The sequence below is a fragment of the Protopterus annectens genome, chromosome 9.part0 (assembly GCF_019279795.1).
Source record: "Protopterus annectens isolate FY-2018-M chromosome 9.part0, PAN1.0, whole genome shotgun sequence".
Taxonomy (NCBI): Eukaryota; Metazoa; Chordata; order Ceratodontiformes; family Protopteridae; genus Protopterus; species Protopterus annectens.
In genome coordinates, this window is record NC_056743.1 from 93031790 (window position 1) to 93052290 (window position 20501).

General features: G+C 41.3%; 1 protein-coding gene across 1 annotated transcript in view; it reads right to left on the bottom strand.

Moving 5' to 3' along the window:
- Positions 1 to 20501, bottom strand: part of AMBRA1 (autophagy and beclin 1 regulator 1) — a gene marked incomplete in the record, with an annotated part of 1868076 nt that overhangs the window by 497501 nt on the left and 1350074 nt on the right. Inside the window, 1 exon segment of the mRNA XM_044082605.1 lies at positions 19118 to 19272. Coding sequence (XP_043938540.1) covers positions 19118 to 19272 — 155 coding nt within the window.

Consider the following 20501-nt stretch of genomic DNA (forward strand, 5'->3'; position numbering starts at 1 on the left):
ATATATATATAGGCATTTTACATGTAATTATACAGGGTTAGTATACATGTCAGCATTTTCTTCTTGTGATGCTTTTTATATAGGAACTACTAGGAAATTATCTTAAAAAAATTAATGAGCAACATGTATGCCATTACAACCAGAGATGAAAATAATGCTGTATATAAATCTATTAGGATGTGTACCAAGTTTAAGAAATGTTATTTTACTGTGTTAGATAAGGTGTTACTGGACTATCAGGCAAAGGATTAGAAGAATACAGTACAGGCAGCTGAGAATGTGGCAAATTAAGCTGCAATCTGACAAATTTCCCAGCTTGAATGAATCTATTAATATAAATTGTTTTCTTAAAAATAGCGAGCTGAATTATTAATTATGTTTATTTATTCAATTATTTTTATACCAAAGTAAAATTGTGGTTTATTGTGACATTCTGTATTTTAATGGGGGCACTAAGTGCATGATTAGTGATTTTAAAATGGAGTACAATCGATTAATTAATAATGTAATACTTTTTAAATAGTATGCCTTAGTGGTTGGGTGTATTCTGATGAAGCCCAGTGAACGCTGCGGGAAAGGCACTTAATTTCTAAATATTCTGTTTTCTGACTACCACTGGAGTGTTTTGTTCCTTTGTTGACTTTCATACTTGACTCTGAAATGATGAAATATATGCATTATCAGATATCCCTAGGCTGTCACCCACAGTATGCATCAAAACATGTCTGGCTTAAATGAACATTGATAAGGGTGCTTCCTCCACCCGCTACTCATTTTCACATGACCTTACACATTCTGCTTCTCTGCCTTGCGATTTATGCTATATGGTGTCTCCTCTACTTTCTATCATGGAATATCAGTTCCTGTTGCTCCTACTGTCATTAATTTAGCCATGCAAACAGCGCACACACCCTTTTTCTTGGAAAGCCTTATTGGATGAGCAGTACATTCCAAGAGAGGAGATATTACTGCCCCGTGCAGACACTTACCACCTACCTTATCATAAATTAACTTTTGTAAGAGAGGTGAAAATGAACAGAGTTGACTGTCTTGTGACATCTGCCACAAGAGAGGGGACAACTATACAGCCGGTAAAACAATATTAAAAAAACTCAGCTTTTCTGATAAACTAGTCTGGGTGCTTGTAGTCATTTTGATATTTTTAAAACTATATTAATAAATAATACAAGTCTAAAATAGACATGCCTTACATCCAATGGATAGGGAAAAACTGTCAGAAGCATACAGCAAGCTGTAAGGATGCCAGGGCTTCTGTACAGACTCTGCTTCCTTTCAAACCTATCCTTCCCTAGGTCACACTGGAAACTGTTGAAATATATCACAAAATACTGCTGCTTATTGTACAACAATTCACCTGCTCTGAAATAGGCATCTACTATGTCATAGCCACATTTACCCATATTGAAAACTACCTTGTACACAAGCCTGTGACAATTTGAAAACATCTCTATCAAAGAAACGTCTGCAATGTTCTAAATTACATTCTACATGTGTGAGAATGTCACACTGCTATGTCATGTGGGTCCAGCAGTCAGATGGCCTAATGCCAGTCCAGAACATTTTTTTAATCTGCTGGTATAGTATACTGAGGGCTCCCACATTACTGGACCTTTATTTGAATACAAAAATGACTCTTCCTACAACCTATAAATATAGCATAAAAACTAGCAACCACCAGGATACTTGTAAAATACAACACTGAAAAGCAGCACAGCAGACAGTGCGAAAAACACTATATACCTTTAATTGAGCACTTTCGTCTGGTTATAACATTAGACTTCCTCAGAATCTATAACATTAGACTTCCTCAGAATCTAAAAACTCATAGTCCATAGCCAGTTCAAGTATCCTATCCAGGTAGTCGCATGACAGCTTAAAACCAATCCCATAAAATAAGCAATTAAGAATTATAAGACTAATGTAATGTCTGCCCCCTTATTAATCCTCCTAAATATATCTACACACCTTAACTTTATATTCAAACAATATAGAAATTGAATCTTAAAATGCTAGATATAGACACATGGCCATGCAATCCTGGGAAGATTGTGGCATTTAACTTTAATTGCAAGCACAGTTCACGAGCTTCTATAAAGTCCTTCCAGGGCCTCCTCTTCTATTCTTATGAATCATATCAATAACAAAAACCAAACTGATCATCCTGAAAATGTAAAATGTTTGTATAATGAATTATTTTTAATAACCAAACATTTTTCATAAATTTGGTCCCTGAGACACCATGCAATGCTGGCATACAGCTACATAACTCACCTTCATGGAATTACGTGTACAATGTTCCTTAACTACTGTATCCTTATTGATGGTCAACTTACTATTTTCAAATATGCGTTTACATGGGAGGCAAAAAACACATTTATAGGTCCCTTCCCTCTTTTTACTAACATTTAAAAAAGCTCCATCAGTTTTATCAAAAATATCTTTAAAACCTCTCCCTTTTCTAAAAACAATAACGGGAGCTTCTCCTAAAATATTGTTAAGATTGTTAAAGCAGGAAAAATAACTTCCATTTTTCTTTAAAATCCAAACAATGTCTGAATGAGCACCAGTATAAGCAGTGATAAAAGGTTTAGAGAAATCATGCACGTTTTTTCCTTGTTACCCAACCTGAAAGGGTGGGAGTTGTACCTTAACAATGGTGCATACAATCCCTCTTTTCTTTTTATGACTTCACCTAATAATGTCTTTAACTAACATTTCTGGATAACTCCTTCACATAAACATTTAACTTAAGGCTCTCAACTTGAAATTGTTCTTCTGACAACATTCGAGCCAACTTCACATACGGCCCTTTTACTATACCCTTTTTCTGGTGTTCAGGGTGGCAAATGGAATAATGTAATAAACTAGTGGTGCTGCGGTAGCGTTGTCGTCTCACAGTAAGATGCTGTCCGGTTCGATTCTCAGCTAGAGCGTCTTCTGCGTGCAGACATGTGTGAATGGGCGTACCTTTGTTGAAGGTTGTGTGTCAGGGCTGGCAACTCGGCACGTAAAAATCTGCCAATCATTAGCAGACCGGAGTTCCGCTGTGGCGACCCCTAACCGGGAAAAGCAAAAGATGCAACATTAGAATAAGTGGGCTTCCTATAAATATTACTAGCTAATCTCTGCCCACTAGAATCCATCCAAACTGCCACATCTAAATAATGTATATGGGTGTCATGATAAGAAGTAAACTTCAGAAAAGGAGTACTCATATTTAAGTAAAATATAAATTCCTCAATTTCCTGTAGAGAGAGTTTCCAGACGATAAATAGATTGTCCAGGAATCGGGCATAGAGGGACCAAGGTGGAGAAATAAATACACCAAAAATAAATTTCTTTTTCTGTTGTAATACAATGTTAGCAAAAATGGGGGCAAATGTTGCCCCCATAGCTACCACCTTCTTTTGTAAGAAATATTTACCATCTAAAAATACAAGTATAACTTCCATGAAAGTACCACAAATATCCACCTCATCTTTACTTAAATCAGTATGTTCAACCAGAAATTCATGGAGCCAATCTTAACCCACTCCATGGGGAATAACATTAAATGTATTCGCCATGTCCACAGTTAAACCCCATACCCCGACTAACATTTACATCTTTCATTTTACTGAAGTCCCACGGATCTTGGCATAAATGTTGAAATGGTTCCAAATATTTTTTCAACTTTAAATCATCATGTTTAGCAAGGGGAAGTATTTTAAATTTACCAGCACTGACTATAAGTTGCGTGGAAGGGTCAATCACATCCTTGTGCAACTTAGGGATGCCAAAAATATTCTGAACCACAGGAAACATGATATTCAAAAAGGAAAACACATCAGGTGTAATTTGGCCTTGCATAACTAAGTCCTCCAATAAGTAATACATTTGTCTATATGAAACATTCACAGCATGCAACAATGTAGCTTCATAAAAGTCACCATCATTTAAAAGCTCAAACATTTTAGATAAATAATCAGTTCTGTACAACCCCCACCCTTGTCAGGTTTCATTATCCTGACTTGTTTTGACTTAACTGGTGGAGAAGTGCACTCTCAACCCTTGTAAAGTATTTTTCACCATTTCTTTTATCAGTTAGCTTCCAAAATTCAATTTCACACAGTTTCTCAAAAATAAGCAGAGGCAAAGGCAAATTTATAAGTACTTGCCTACTCAATCGGTTTTCCACAAACTTAATATTATTTTCTTGAAAAACTAACTTCAAATTCAGTCTTCTCAAATTTAATTTTAAATCCATCAGTTCAGATAAACTGACAGACTCCATACCCTAAAATTACTGTCTGCAAAATTAAAAATGGAGAAGTCACCTGCTGAGTTATTTGTAATTGATGGTCCAGTTTTAATCCCATCTCCGCAGCTCACATGTACTACCTCCTTTTCCTGTTGGGATAATTCTGTTGTTAATTTTGTTGGTACCAACTAGATTCCCTGCTGTTCTGACTCAGAATTCCGTACTTGTTGGTTCCAGTTCCATATCTGTTTGACCGCCTCAAGGGAAGATGATCTAAAGGGGGAGGTACAACACTTCTTGCATTAACACTCCCGTCCATTGCAACTCTTCTTCTATAATAAACTGAAAAGCTAAATCCATTTTAATAGAGGAATCTAGTTGGGTTGCTTCTCTAAATTTCTATGGAACAGGTATTATGTTTGATAAGGAATTCTATTAGTTCAATACAGTGTCCATCAAGGAGAGCAATTAACTGCTAAAGGACAGAGTTCAGCAATATTCCTGATGGAAATTTCCAATGCCTTAAACCTTTAGGCACTATTTTTAGCTTTAAACATTCCCAAAGCAGTAGTTCTCCAACTGAAGCTTACGGTACTCAAGTATTAGGTTTTCCCACTGTAAAATACATTGAATTACAGTACACTCCCAGAGAATTCAACTTGTTTATTAAACCAGGTCTGTAAATTAAATCCAGAGGTGGTTGCATCCACATCACTAGGTGTTCCAGAAGACCCAGGATTAAGGCTAAAAAGAGCAGGTGAGCCTTCACCCAGTGTTATCGAAGCTTCAGTATTAGGAGCAGACACACCATAGAAATCATTTCGGGGGCATGCACCGAGAAATATAACTTATTGCAATAAATGTTGAATTAATTGTATCAACAGCCCAATATTATTGACGATATCCTCGGTAACAGTTCCACTGACACAGTCCCCCCACCACTAGCCAGTTCCACAACAGACATTATGGACATTATTCCACATTGGTGGCTAACCAAGCATCTTTGGACACCACAGGGAGAAGTTGTTGTAGGGTGAGCATTTTGAATTTTGGTACCACCAGGAAGGTGTTTAGAATGGATAGATCTAAGATTGGGTACCAGGTGCCCTCTTTTCTGGGTACCAGGAAAAGTCTGGAATAGAAACCTTGGACTATCTGTTCTGCAGGAACAGGATGAATTGCCCTCATGGACAGCAGGGAATGAACTTGGTTTTGTGCCTCTGCCCAATGATTTGGAGGAAGATCTGGGAACCCTTTTGGGGTTGGCAGCATGTGCAAATAAAATTTTATCCCTGGGACACTATGTTGAGGGCCTATCGATTTTGGTGATGGAGGCCTAGTTTTTTGCATGGAGGCACGTTTTCCTCCTAGGGGTACGAGCAGATGTGCAGAGGTGGAGTTGAGAAGTCACTGCGAATTCTTTCCATAAGGGGGTGACTTAGTACTCCCTGTTTTAGAAGTGGAGGTACTCCATTGCCTAGATCTCTGCATACCCTGAGACTAGTGTCTGCATAGACTTAGGTTTTTCTTCCATCTTTTTCAAAACCTCTTCTGCTTTCGTGCCAAACAGATTGTCTTTATTCAGTGGTGCATCCAATAATTTTGATTTGACATGGTCTGGCAAGGTCTGTTCCTTAAGCCAATCATGCTTTCTAAGTACAGAACCTGTGACTGCTGCCCTGCAGGATGCTTCTAGTGCGTCAAACCCACATTGCAGGGTATGCTTAACTAACTTGGCTTGCAGAATGCATAAGCTCCTGTAATTCTTTATTTTCTGCATAGTCAGGGAAGGTAAGATAATTTTTGTTTAGTAAGTCCCATAGTATGTTGCTGGTATTTCAGCATGTGGAACTGAACATTTAATACTCTAATGGAAAGAGTTACAGAGGTGTATACTTTTTTACCCCATATGTCTAAAGCACGGGAATCCCTGTCCAAAGGGGTGGGATTCTTAGCTGTGGTTGCTTTTATTCCTTTAGGTCCTTGAGAGATGACCTCTGGATCAGCAGTAGGATTTTTGAAAAGAAATTTGAGAGAGTCAGGGAATCTGTAGTACCTGTCAAGTTTCCTGGGAGCAGGAAGCAGAGTATCAGGAGATAGACTGGATTCCATAAAAACATCATCCACAACATCCAGAACAGGAGGAATAGCTAATGGTCTGCGCTGTGGTAAATCTAAAAATTCCAAGTCTCTTTTTAAACTGAGGATAATCCTGGCATTCCCAATGGAAATGCTCTCTCAAGGTATGTAGGGTTTCACCAAAAGAAAAATCCTCTGGAAGACAGGCAGAAGGAATGGATTTCTCTGCATCTGAATCCTCATAAGCAGATAAGGGCATGTCTTCATAATCAGAAATCTCAGTCTCGTAGGACTCCTGGTCAGATGAAGCTGCTGGGGACAAGTCTATTTTCCTTTACGCAGGGGTAGACTGGCTTCCCCTAATGAGCATAAGGTCTTCCGCCATTTTAAGCATCTGAGATTGAGGCAAGGAAGCAGGCGCTTGAGTTTGGGTCGTCTTTTTTTGGGCGTAGTTCATACTCTAGGCCTTAGAAACTCTGTAGTTTTAGAAAGAACTGAAGACGCGAAAGAAGTCATCAGTTTGTGTCGAATACCAGTAGTGTGAAGAACTTCCTCAGAAGCCGGTGCCTGCACAGCGGCTCCAGACCCATCCAAGGTAGAGACATCAGGTTCTGTAGTCAAAGAAGAGTCTCTCAGCATACCGTACTCCGAACGGGTCTCGGTAGCGGCCTGTGAATCCATATAAGCGGGCATCAGGGGATGCGAAAATGCCTCACTGAGTACCGGCGAACTGGCGACTAGCTTAACGGAAGCATCGTCGGCAGTTTTGGACCTGTGCAGTCTGTCTGTCTTTATCCTTACGTTTTTTGGAAGATCGGTAGTCGGATGGCTTACAAAAGCCATTTCGCAATACAGAGATCAAGAGCAAAAGTATTTAGCTACAATAAGGGCCCGACGACATATAGTTCTGGCGTTGAACAAAGCACAAAACCGATAGCGATGAATGTTGTGGACTGGGCCTAAACAGGTGACTCAGTAAGCATGGAAATCTCGGTGTGGTATTTGATTTCCACAGGCGAAACAATTAACTTTTTCTGACATCAGTTAGAGCAAGAAAAAAGGATACCCAATGGGGCACTTAGCTTTAGAAGACTTCAACTTCAATTTCAGAAACGAAAAGTCAGGCAGCGGCCGACCGGCACTCGTGCAAACTGCTTATGCTTCGGGCTCCTCGGCAAGAAAGACTGATGTAATGGTGTTGGCTGCCTGCTTTTGTATCACTGATGACCTGACGTCAGTCCTGGAGTGACAGCAACCAATGCAGAAATACTAAGCCTCTGGTATTTGTGCTGACTGAGGGCTACCTCTGGCAGGACAACCCAAGTGTGATGACTGCAATGGTGAAAAGTACAGTTGTGTACACTTACCATAAATGTAGATGTTAGAGTGTCTTCACTGTTGCAGTCATGACTGTAGGGTTCTCCCCTGCCGGCAGGCAGTCCTCGGTCGGCCAGAATCCCAAAGTCTGGGTCCGACGTCGGCTGTTCAGCCATGCTCCCTGACATCAGAGCGCCAGGAGTACAAAGCTGACAGCCGACGCCATGTTCTCCAGTTTTTCTTGCCCCAGATGTCAGGAGTCCCAAAATGAGTAAGGTCCCATATCCTTTGCAAATACACCTCAGAAGAATGGTGAAAAAAGGAACCACACAAAAGTAAAAATAAGAGGGGACTGCAACAGTGAAGACACTCGAACATCTAAATTTATGGTAAGTGTACACAACTGTACTATGTTCATCGTGTTTCACTGTTGCAGTCATGACTGTAGGGTAGAATCCCAAAGCAGAATGAAAGGGAGGTGGTCATAAAGTAGAAGGGGCGGCTAAAAGGCCCTGCAAGACTGCAGAAGCAAAGCCTGCCCTAGACTTAGAGTAGAGAGGCAGATTGTAGTGCTTTGAAAAAGTATGCACTGAACTCCAAGTTGCAGCTTCCAAAATGTCTTTGGTAGGAACTCCCCTGAGGAAGGCAGCTGAAGTGGCAGCAGGTCTGGTGGAATGAGTCCATATACTCCCTGGGATTTGCTTTCCATGGTGTGAATAACAAAATCTGATTCCATGAGAAATCCATTTAGAAATGGTCTGTTTTGAAATGGCTTTACCTTGGGAACTTGAAGCATAAGAAACAAACAATTGCTCTGATTTTCTGATGTCCTTGGTTCTGTCCAGGTAAAAACGTAGTTGTCTGTGTACATCCAAGGAATGTAAGATCCTTTCCCCTTTATTTTGAGGAGTGGGGGAAAAAAGTTGGCAAGTGAATAGTTTGATTTAAAGCCACTTTGGAAACCACCTTAGGCATGAAAGTAGGATTAGTCCTTAAAGACGCCCTGTCTTGATGAAAAATAATATAAGGTTCCACAGCCATAAGGGCTTGCAACTCTGAAACTCTCCTGGCAGAGGTCAGAGCTAACAGGATGGCTGTTTTCCAAGATAAAAACTTGATGTCAGAAGAGGCAGCAGGCTCAAAAGGAGGCAAGGTGAGCTTTTCCAAAACATAGTTGAGATCCCAAGCAGGAATGGGAGGAGATCTAGGAGGTCTTAAGTTCTTAGCTCCTCTGAGAAACTGTCTCATGAGCTGGTGGGAAAAGATTGGAGGGTCTGTATTGTAATGAGAGGAAATAGCAGAGGCATGTATCTTAATGGAAGAGAAAGAGAGACCCTTATGTAAGAGATTTGTCAGGTAAAGTAAAATCAAAGGAATGTTAGGAAGAAGAGGATCAGAATCCTGAGCCTGCATCCAGGAACAAAATCTTTTCCATTTTCCTGCATAAGATTTTCTAGTGCTAGGACGTCTGGCTTCTAAAATGACATCCATAACCTGCTTGGGTAGGAGAGAATGAATCAAAGACCCTGGATTAACCAGGCCGCCAGGCTGAGTGTTCTGACATGGGAGTGTAGAACCTGACCCTGGTGTTGGGACAGAAGGTTCGGAGTTTGTGGTAAAATCCAAGGGGGCTCCAGACAAAGGTTTTTCAGAGTTGGGTACCAAAACTGTTGAGGCCAATTTGGGGCCAGCAAGATTATCATCTTGGGCTTGTCTTGTTTGATCTTTAATAATACCCGTGGAAGAAGAGGAACAGGAGGGAAAGGCATATCCCGAGGGGTTTCTCCATATGAATGATAGTGCATCCACTTTCCAAGCTTGTTCGTGGAAAGTCCTGGTGCAAAAAATCTGTAGTTGATGATCGAGATGGGATGCAAAGAGGTCTATGTGAGGACATCCCCAGACTGCTGTTATCATCTTGAATATTTCAATGTCCAGCATCCACTCGTGTGGGTCCGAAACTTCCGTTGGGCAGAGGCTGCAAGTTCGAAAGGAGGCAATATCAACTTCTCCAGAACAAAGGAAGGTCCCATGGAGGGGTAGGTTGCCACTAGAATGGTCTGATGTGAATGACTCTTCAAAGAAAATGCCTTAACAGGGGAAGGGAAAAGACAGGAGGAAGAGCAGGAATATGGGCCAAAATGGCAGATGCATGAATTTTAATAGAGGAGCAGGAAAGGCCTTTATCAACCAGACTAGCTAGGTAATCTAGAATGGTAGCAATCTAGGTTAAATCAGGACTGTCGTGCTGGCACCAACTGGAAAACCTGTTTGCTTAGGGTATCGCTTGTTCCTGGATGCTGTGGAATTATCCAAGCTGAAAGGCTAAGTGTCTGCAGGCTTGGGTGCACAATCCTTCCCTTGTCCTGAATGAGACGGTCGATTGAAGCAACAGCCATGGAATCTGTTTGGTTAGTTTGAGAAGCAGAGGATAGTCTTTTCAACTACCATCTATGCTAACTCTATGTAATCACTTACAACTTCTCATTTACCCTCTCATATTTTTCTATTCATTTCCTATTTTATACTACTACATCTACAATATTACTAATACAGCCTACTAATATCTTTCCTTCTCTAAATCTTAGTCTGTGTGCTTATTTTACATTCACTCAAACTTCTATGTCAACATTACTTGTATTAGATTGTAATTTAGAATGAGTCTTAAGTGTGTGTATATCAGCATTTTATTTTTTCCAATACTGCCATGTCAACTATAGTTGTACTATATTATATAATTAGTTTAAGTCTGTATTAATTTATGTTGTGATGTTTTAACTGTACTATGCTTAAAATTTTTCCTACCTCTGTTACGAAGATATTCTAAATTGTGCCTGTGATGTTCTACATATGCTATCTTGTGTTTCTTGTGGAGCTTTTCTCCCTGGTCCTCCACTGAAAATGGGCTCTGTTTAGCCCAGTGGACCTACCCAGTAAACCAATGCAAATACATAAATTAAATAAATACCAGTGCTGCCTGGGCCAATCTGGGGACCATTAGTATTGCCCTTTGGCCTTCTCTTATCCTTAGAAACACTCAAGGTAGTGCGAGTAAGGGAGGGAATGCATAAATGAAGAGATGAGGACCAAGGGAAGGAGAAAGCGTCTGTTCTCCAGCTGATTTCTGTTTGATCCTGGAACACAATCTTTCCAGTTGACCATTTTCCTTGGTGGCAAAAAAAGTATATCTGTGGGACTCCCCATCTCTGGGCCATGCTGAGAAATATTTCCCAATGCAGATGCCATTTGTGGGGTCTATCAAGTGTCTGCTGAGGTGATCTGCTGGAGTATTATGGGCCACTGGAAGGTAATGTGCTGGAAGGTGGAAACCCAGAGAGTGAGCAGTTTCGCAAACTTGCATCACTAGGTGGCATAGAGGTTAAGAGTGAGTGCCATCTTGCCTGTTTATGTACCACATAACTGTGTTGTCTGTTTTGACTAACAGAACCCCTGGTTCCCATTTTTCCTTAAAAGCTATCAGGCCTTTTTGCACTGCCATAAGCTCCTTCCAGTTTATGTGCCTGCCCTTGAACTGAACCTCCCACTTAGCTTGGAATTGGAGGTGTTGAAAGTGAGCCGCCAAGGCGGTCTCTGAGGTATCTGTGGTAACAGTTTGGCCATGGGGTGTGAATCTGAATGGAAGGCCCTGATTTTGGGCACAAGCCTGTTCCCAATGGGTTTTCCTCGGTCTGCCTCTAGATTGGGAGGGAAGTTTCTACTAAACCTAGGAGGCTGAACTTGCAGGAAATCTTTCACAGTCTGCACAGACTAAGCTTTATACTCCATCTTCTTAAGAAAAGCCTCAGCTTTAGGTCCAAATAGGAATTCCTTGTCAAGGGGAGCATCAAGGTGGTTACATTTAACATGGTCAGGAAGAGATTGCTCCCTAAGTCATGCATGCCTTCTAATAACTGAGTGAGTGGCAGCTGCCCAGCTAGAACGTGTAAGGAGTGTTAGCTATCTGAGAACTGGAGTAGAAGGTCCAAAAGCTGTTTAGAAAAGTTTTTATCTTCCAGTGAAGAGACCTTTTGTTTACGCTGATCCAAAATGGTTTGCTGATATTTAACCATGTGAAATCGAAAGAAAAGAGCCCTCATAGTAAGGGTGGCTGACATATAAACTTTTCCCAAATCTATCAAGGGCTATGCTCTCTGTATCCATAGGTAAAGAGTTTCTAGAGGAACTGGCTGCAGCCCCTTTGAGTCCTCGGGTGGCCACCTCTGGATCAGCAGACGAATTTCTGAAAGCATTTATGGGAGTTCTGTACCCAATAAAATCTGTCTGGTTTATGAGGGACTGTGGGGAATAGAGTCAAGATTCAAGGAGAAAGTCTGACAGCCATCCTCAAACACCTCTAAAATGGGTGGAAGTACAAGAGGTTTGTGCACTGGCAGATCCAGGAACTCCCTAATAGACTCTTTTTTTTGACTGAGGGTATTCCTGTGCATCCTGCTGCAAATTTTCCCTCACAGCATGGAGTCTCTCTCCAAAGGTGATATTCCCTGGGGGGGAAGGCAGAAGCCAGGTTTCTCTTCTGAATCTGAATTATCAAAAGAAGTGAGGGAGAGTCCTTCAGAACTAGACCCCTCTAGGTCTGAATCCTCAGATTCAAAAGGATCTGGGAAAGTTTCAGAAGTAGGATCCCTTTTCCTTTTACCTGGAGAGGCATTCCCAGGTGCTTGTCTAGACCTACCTGTGCAGATCAGGTCTGTTGCTAGTCTAAGTCATGCTGGTATCCCTGAGAAAGGGAGCCAGTAGGCCTACACGAAGGCACTGCAGCAGTACTTTTCTTAGGAGTTGCTTTGGTTTTGGGCCTACAGACATCGGACATCTTGACGTCTCTCTCTCTCTCTACAGGAAAGGTGAACCGGTGTAGGCCAAAGCCGCAAAGGAATATCACTGGGAAGGGAGCACTATTTGGAAGCCGAGACCTGCAGAGCAGCCTCGGACCCGACCGACAAACTGAGAGAAAGGGCCTGTGCTAAAGCAGAGGGAACCCAACGGCATGTCAGGCTCTGAATGGGTCTCGACAGAGGCCTGTGCCACCACCTCAGACACAGAAGGGTGCTGCAAAAGCACCTCGTCTTCAACAATCACAAGCCTACAAGTTGAAACTGATGGAGAATGGTTGTCAGAGGGCCTAAGCTTGAGTCTCTTATCTTCTTCCCTCCTACGCCTAAGGCTGTTCAACCTTTGAACTGGTGGATGCCACTGGACACTGATGGGAAGATTCAAGACTAAGGAATCTATCTAAAATCTCGGCCCTACATCTGATTGTCCTAGGGTTAAAGTGGGCACAAAAGCAGAAACTACAGACGTCATGATCTGGGTGTAAACAGGTGACACAAAGCAAGTGGAAGTCTCTGTGTGGAATTTGCTTGTCATAGCGGACACAATTATGTGTGACACGAGTTTAAAGCAAAAGAAAGGCATTTCCCCAATGGGGTACTTTGACTTCTCTCTGGGGCAGACCGACTGAAGCAGTGAAACACTGCTTCGGGATGCGATGGTAAGAAAAGACTGATTTCATGATGTAGGCTGGCTCCTTATATACCAAACTGTACTGATATCGGTTAGTGTCATCCAGCCTTAGGAGGAGACAAGAATTATCTCTTGAAGTTGGGCCGGACAAGGGCTTTCACAGCAGGATATCCCACAAGTCACGACTGTAACAGTGAAACACGAAGAACATAGTTAGCTCCTCTAGAACTCGGGTACAGGAGAAATTGGTTTGTTTGAGATCCTGCCCTACATAACCTTGCCCTTATACCACAGGGTTTTAAACAATTTTGCAACAGCATTGTCAAAAAGATTTTGGTAATCTAAGGGAGAATTTAAACATTTGGTCTTAATGCCCCTCAAAGTAAAGCCTGAAAGCACAACCAGGAATATCTCCCCATAACAGAACCAGATGCAACTGCCCTACAAGAGGCATCAGCTGCATCATAGCTGCATCTAATGGAATGGTTAACTGCCTGGCAGTTATAACTCAAAAGAAAGAGCAGAATTTGTACTGCCTGAATCGGGCATATTAGTCAAACCTCCCCCCAAGCTGGGAGAAAAGAATCAGGATCAGAATCAGGACAAATCTAGTCATGTGGGTCTGATAATTAATGGCCTTAAAAGCCAAACTAGCAAAATTCAATACATTTTCCCCATGTATCTCCATAGCATAGCAGTCCTTGTCAGAAGGCAGAAGCTTGGAAAAGGAAAGCAGTTTGGATGGCTTATCTGTGGACATGGAAACAGCAGCAAGATCAGATGAAGGACTTTTACAGAGGCATTTATGATCTTTCAGGCACTTTATAAAAGTCAGTCCATCTTCTTAGGAGCCAGATGCTGAGCCTGGGAGCGTGAGAAGCTACTGTAAAGGTGTCCAAAAGCTGAGACAGGAGGGACAGCAGAACATCTTGGTGGGTCCATTTGCAAGAGCTCATAATATCTCTTCTGAAGCTCTGAGACTTGGGAGCAATTTCACTTAAAGTGTTCCATGATATGGACTGCTGTGTCCCCAAAGGATAATTCCTCAAAAGGACAGTCAGGGGACAAAGAATCTTCCTCACCAAAATAGTGTATTTGTGAGGAACATATTAAGCAGTCTTCACCACAGTCCATCTCCTCATCAGAAGAATCAGAAACCATAGGTCTCTTAAATGGGGTGGTAGACCAGGGAGCAGCAGCAGGGACAGACTATCCCTGTCAGGGTTTCAGAGCCATGAGGGCATTAACCAGGCCTTGAATAAAGTCCTGCCACTCTTTGTAAGGATTCCTAGCCACAGTAGTCACATGTTTGGTTTTCTGTTTCTTTTTTAAAGGAGTATCAGCCTTGACAAATCTAGCAGGGTCAGACCCCTGCCTGGGTTCAATGAGTGTACCTGCCAACTTTTCCCTAACTAAAATTTGGGGACTCCCTCTAGGCCTTTCAGATCTAATCAGCACTGGATCCCCCACTACATCTGTACCAGACATATGTACAGCATCAGTGGACGTGCAAGTAGGGAGCTCCATGTCAGCCTGCAAAGTGGTTGCTGCAGAGGGAACTGACATCAGCACTGGCTGGTCCTCTGGTTCTGCTTTCAATGTGAGGGAGATGTTCAGTGGAGGCTGGACAGCACCAGATTCAGTATGTGCTTTTTTCTTAAGAGGCAGATTAACTTCTGGGTGGGAGGATTTGGTTAGGGTACCCAGAGCCAAAAGCTTCAGACATTGTCTTCCCTTTATATTTATCTAGAAAACCAAATGGCTGCTGACTTGGGGACAAAATGTCTGACAGATATCAGACTGAGTATGGTCGTGAATAGCACCCAAACAAGAAAGGCACTTCTCGTATCTAACTTTATAGGGAATCTGCCTCCCATGTTCATTTTCCCTTCCTGGATGGCATGAAAAAATTTAAGGAACCCTAATGACATTTGTCTTTAGGAGGCTCTGTAGATGAAATCAGCTCAGTGGATGGCATACAGACTAAATTCTGAGGTAGTGTTCAGACTGGTGTCAAAGCTGTTCTGAGGATTAGGCATCCATGTCACATATGCACCTTATACATTACACACAGTATGCACACTGGACATACAATGCCAGGAAGATGCAAAGGCTTTGGTATATTGGTCGAATGTTAGGCTATCCTCGCCAGGATATCCTAATAGTAAAGAATACTGCAACAGTGATAAGGAAGGACATCCCTCTATCATATATTTAATCAGTGGTATCAGGAACTGAACTGTGAACACAAAGTTCACAAATGATGCGATGGTTGAACGAATGATGTACACAATACATTGGGAACAGCCCATCTATCCAGAGTAAAAATTACTCAGAGTTCAGAAAACCAATGTCCTACTCAGATGTCTCTTGGAAAGTAGTCAAGACTGCTGCTGAGCTTACTGTGCCAAAGTTCTCTTAAAATGCTTTGCTAGGACTTTTAAGGAGGAATGTGGCTTGGACCTAGGCCTGTTTCTTTCAAATGTTTTCGCAGGGGGGGCCCTGTGCCCCCCATATCCCCTACTTAAATATACCTAATCCGACATCGCACTATAGTGAAGTAAAGGGAAATCTCCCATTCTGCGCTATACGCGCAAGCGCAAAACAGAAGATTTTCCATTCCTCCGCTATAGTGTGGTCACGGAACATTCACATTTAAACTGCTAAGGTACAGGGGGACCTGGCCCCCTGCAATAAGGTAAGTTAACTTTTTATTTTTTTAAGCCTAAGGCTCCCATTCACAAGTTTGAGTGAATGGAAGTTCGAGATTCTGGTCTCAAGATTATGAATTTCGAGCTTCCATCCATCCGATCTTGTGAAGGGGAACCATATACACACACACAAATATATATATATATATATATATATGTATATGGATTCACTTCATAACACTCAAAACACTGAAAATGAGAAAACCTCATAACATAGAAGACCAAAACACAAACTTCAAAACACTGAAAACTCAAAACACTGAAAACACATATGATACACATACGGAGTTTAAACATAAATCATAGCACTTTCCACCAAGTGTAAAGCAGGGGTGCAAGCCCCCCTGCTACTTAAATATATCAACTCCAAGATTACACTTGGTGGAAAGTGCTATGATTTATGTTGTTTAACTCAGTATGTGTATCATATGTGTTTTCAGTGTTTTGAGTTTTCAAGATTTTGAAGCTTCAGTGTTTTGAGCTTTCAGTGTTATGAAGTGAATCCATATACACACACACACACATGCACACACACACACACACACACACACACACACACACACACACACACACACACACACACACACACGAGAAAGGCCTTTAATGCCTGTTATAAACACACACACACGTGCACACACAAACCCTCCACCAAACAGTATGATTTACCCTCCCTTTGGAGATCTTCAGTGATCTCTTATGAAAAAGGGCAAAAAAAGATGACTTCATCTCAAACAAAACACCCACAATAACCTTCCACAGTTCCTCCTGAAACTAGACGAGCATTAATCAGTCACACCATGCAAAAAGGCAACCATGGATGTAGATGAAGAGTCAAAGTACATTAAAGTGCAAATTTAAAAGTACATTTTGTAGTAGCTCTGGGTCATGACATATTCTGAGAAATGTACCACAATATTTAATTTGGTTATATGAAGAAAGGCACACTTCACCCTCTTATGCATGCCACGTATCTTTTACACATCACATTCCTCACTAGCTATCTACTGAACCCATATTGTGTCCTGGCAAGAAAAGGAACCAGGGTAACATCTAGGCATACAGCCAACATCAGTGACTCCTTCAATAAATAAAATACTGCAACAAAGCCCAAAACAAAATGAACACTACAGTGGCTAGAAAAGATTAACACTTGATGTAAAATGACTATCACCTTTCTACACAGGACTACCACGTTTTTTCCTGAATTATCTGGCCAAGACCTGGAATGTTTGCCTAAAATGACTAAGGAAATCCACAACCATTAATACACAGTTCTAAAATTGACTGAAGGTCAGCAAATTGCCTTCAGACACTTATACTATGATGAAGACGGTTGCACTAAGGAGGAGCAGGAGCGCACCCTATGTATCCTTATCATATTGTTCTGTAGTGCCTAATTATTAAACAGTTTAAACATACTCCCTTCTTTTAGTCATACAGTCTTGCACCTTCCCCAACACACAAACACATGTTACCCATTCCAGTTTGCCTGACAAGCAAATCATACTGCTCTTCTGGGCTAACCCTTTAAACTTGCACATTGCCTTTAAACTTGCACATTGCCTTTAACCTTCAGTTTTGACTTCCCTCCAGGCTTGGTGTGCTTCTTCAAGTAAAGCAACCAGAAATGTACACAGTATTCAAGATGTGGTCACATCAGGCCCTAAAAAGTGGAAGTTAAACCTTCCTTTTCTTGAAATTAATGAGGAAGTTTAAGTGGTGGATTCTACAGCACAAGGGCATGACTGATACAGGATGAAAGCTTCAGAAGAGGATATGAAGAAATCAGTATGTCAAATGGCATTAGACATACTCTGTATAGGGATCTAAACCTCTTCTGCAACATCAACAGAATGATCAAGAGGGTCAGGTATACCTCACAGAGGATACCACTGCTGTAGAACAGATCCCCCCATCCATGTAATATAATGTTCATCCCTGTCCATATTCAGGAACGACGAAGATCTATGGACGAGAAACAGAAAATTTACCCCAGGACTGCCCACCTTACTACTAATGACTACAGGCAGCTCCTAAATGCTTTATTCCATCCATGGGTCTCTTCAAATTATCCATGGCATGGATCCCACTTACTCCCATTAGGAGTAATATACAATTATCAGCCGTGCAATGGGTAAAGCCAATCTAGAACCAAATGGGATAGGTTATTTCAAGCACAAAAACAGAAATTTGCTAGGCTTAAAAAGACAAAGGCAGCTAGCCTAATACTTAGCTATGAACCAAACAAAGTGTCCTTTTACAGAAAGAGTGGTACAGCTAAAGACTTGTTTGTTATCTAAAGCACTGGATGCATCTGAACTGGTTTTAAGCAAGGTAAAGGAAGGCTTTTTAAAAAGTCTCTTCAGAATAACAGCAGCAAGTCCAAGGAGCAGAGGTAAATAACTTCTTGGAATAAGACTGCACAGTCAGAGGTTCAACACCTTTTATGGTCAACATAAGGAGAAAAAATGGAACAAAAGTCTAAGTTTGACTGCAGTATTCCCAAATGCTTAAAAAATACTTGGTAACTGTTTAATGATCCAGCGTTATCCATCACACCCTTTCAGTGAGCTGGTGTCTCAGAGAACTAGCTAGTCACCTGCTACACAGACTAATGGCTGCAGCGGTATCACTGTGGCAAGCTACAGCTCTGCAGGTTTGTGCCATCCTGAAAAAGGGTGGGTATTTGCCAACATGCTACAGTTTCTTGCTCACCCATCACATATGATGTAAAGTACAGCATGAACAAAAGATAAACAGCAAGCTGTTCTTGCCATTTCTGAGCATGCTGATGTCCAGTTTTGCCCACTGCTGCTACTCTGCAGTCATTCCTGTGCAGAACTGCATATGCATACACATAAAGGATTGGCCACACATACATAAATCATTATGGTGCTCCTATACCTTTAATGTCAGGAAGTGCCTGGGGTCATTAAGAGTAACTTCATACTGGTGGAATAATAGAAAAAATGTCAAAATTTACTTGTTAACGTTACATAAATGACATAAATTAAACAGATGTTCAAAAAACTTTCTGATATGGAATGTTGGTTATTGAAGTGTCCTTTATACACCTTTGAACAGAGGTCTAACAAAGATTTATGTTTCAGAAAAAAATAAAAAAATACACACTTAAAGCACATGTTCCTTTGTAACACACAAACATGAAACCATGTTCTCTTTATGACCAACTTTAAATGAAACTCCAACCATTCTAGACAAGTAAAGACGCATGAAACAATACAAAACATCACAAGAAGATACTTACCCTCATAGATGTCTCTCCACCATGAGGCAGGTGTAGTCGAAATACCTGAGCCACCATATGCTCGGTGGAAGGATGGAGAAGAATTCTTCTTGAGGCCAGTCCCACCATCACATACCTCCCCATTGGTGACAGGCTGACAGAAATTGCATTAGGGCCTGTAAAAAGGAACACAGACAGAATGCCACGAAATTCAAAACAAATATTAATGCAACTATTAAACACTAATTCTAACAAAGTAAGCATGCTACTCACACCACCACAAGTTTAAACAACCAAAGACAGGGGTGCAAAAGACTTTCCAGTTCAGGCTTACTTTTGCTTTCCAGGTGGGTCTTTTCTGCAGCTACTCCGCTTGAAGTCTCAACCTTCCCCTAAATCTTCAACAAGTGCTAAACCTGCTCTAGCCTTGTGAAGATTCCTAACACTGCAAAACAGTGTCTGACTTGTTGGAATAAATTACGCTACATTGTCTACATTTCAAGAATAACTTGAGTGGTTTCATTTATATCTGGAGCAATTTTTTTTTTATTAATGTTCCTCTCTAAGTGACTGATATACAGACACCAAGACTGTTAAGAACTAAAACTAACTCGCTGACTCTTAAATTACTTTCCACTTGTTTTTCTAAAGACTTTGACCTTTACTTGCTATTTTAAGATGCTCATCTGCCTAACTGCACTAAATAAAGGACTGATCAGGAATGAATGGTCTCCTGGCTTCTTTCTTTCTTTGACCAAACCTAACCTGCTGCAAAAATTCTCTAGCAAGTAACTTTGTTGCCCTGCAGTTGGACAGGAAGAGTACCTTTATTTCACCAAGGAAGTTAAAGTGGCACCAATAACCAGAACTGTGCAAAAAGAAAAGGATTCCGCAGTGATACTTCTGAGACATGACCGTCTCCCATGGCCCTTACAGGTAATCATCGGATTTCTACCTTTGATTTAAAACTCCAGCACTAAACTAACTACACTATGTCATTTGGTTTATGAGCTAACAGTACCAGAGTGATAAAAAAGTTTCTTTGCAACGTACTGAAACATTCAATCTCCTGAGGAAGGGGTCACTGTTCTTGGACATACTTCTGCTGTCAGGCCACAAGGCAATCAAGATGCTAAGACAGTATCAGCTATGTTACGCTTACCATAATTGTAGATGTTCAGGTTTATCAATGTTGCAGTACTGATTCTTGGGTCTTCATGCTATGCAGAAGCCCACAACCAGACATATTTCCAGAATGTTTGCTTCATCCCTAGACAAAGAATTTCCAAGTTCTGACATCTGAACATTGGGGTACAAGAAGGGTGCCCACTGGCACCATATTCAGGCCTTTCTACGCAGTGAACATGCACACTGATGCCCAAAGACAGCACAACCTCCCTAGTTA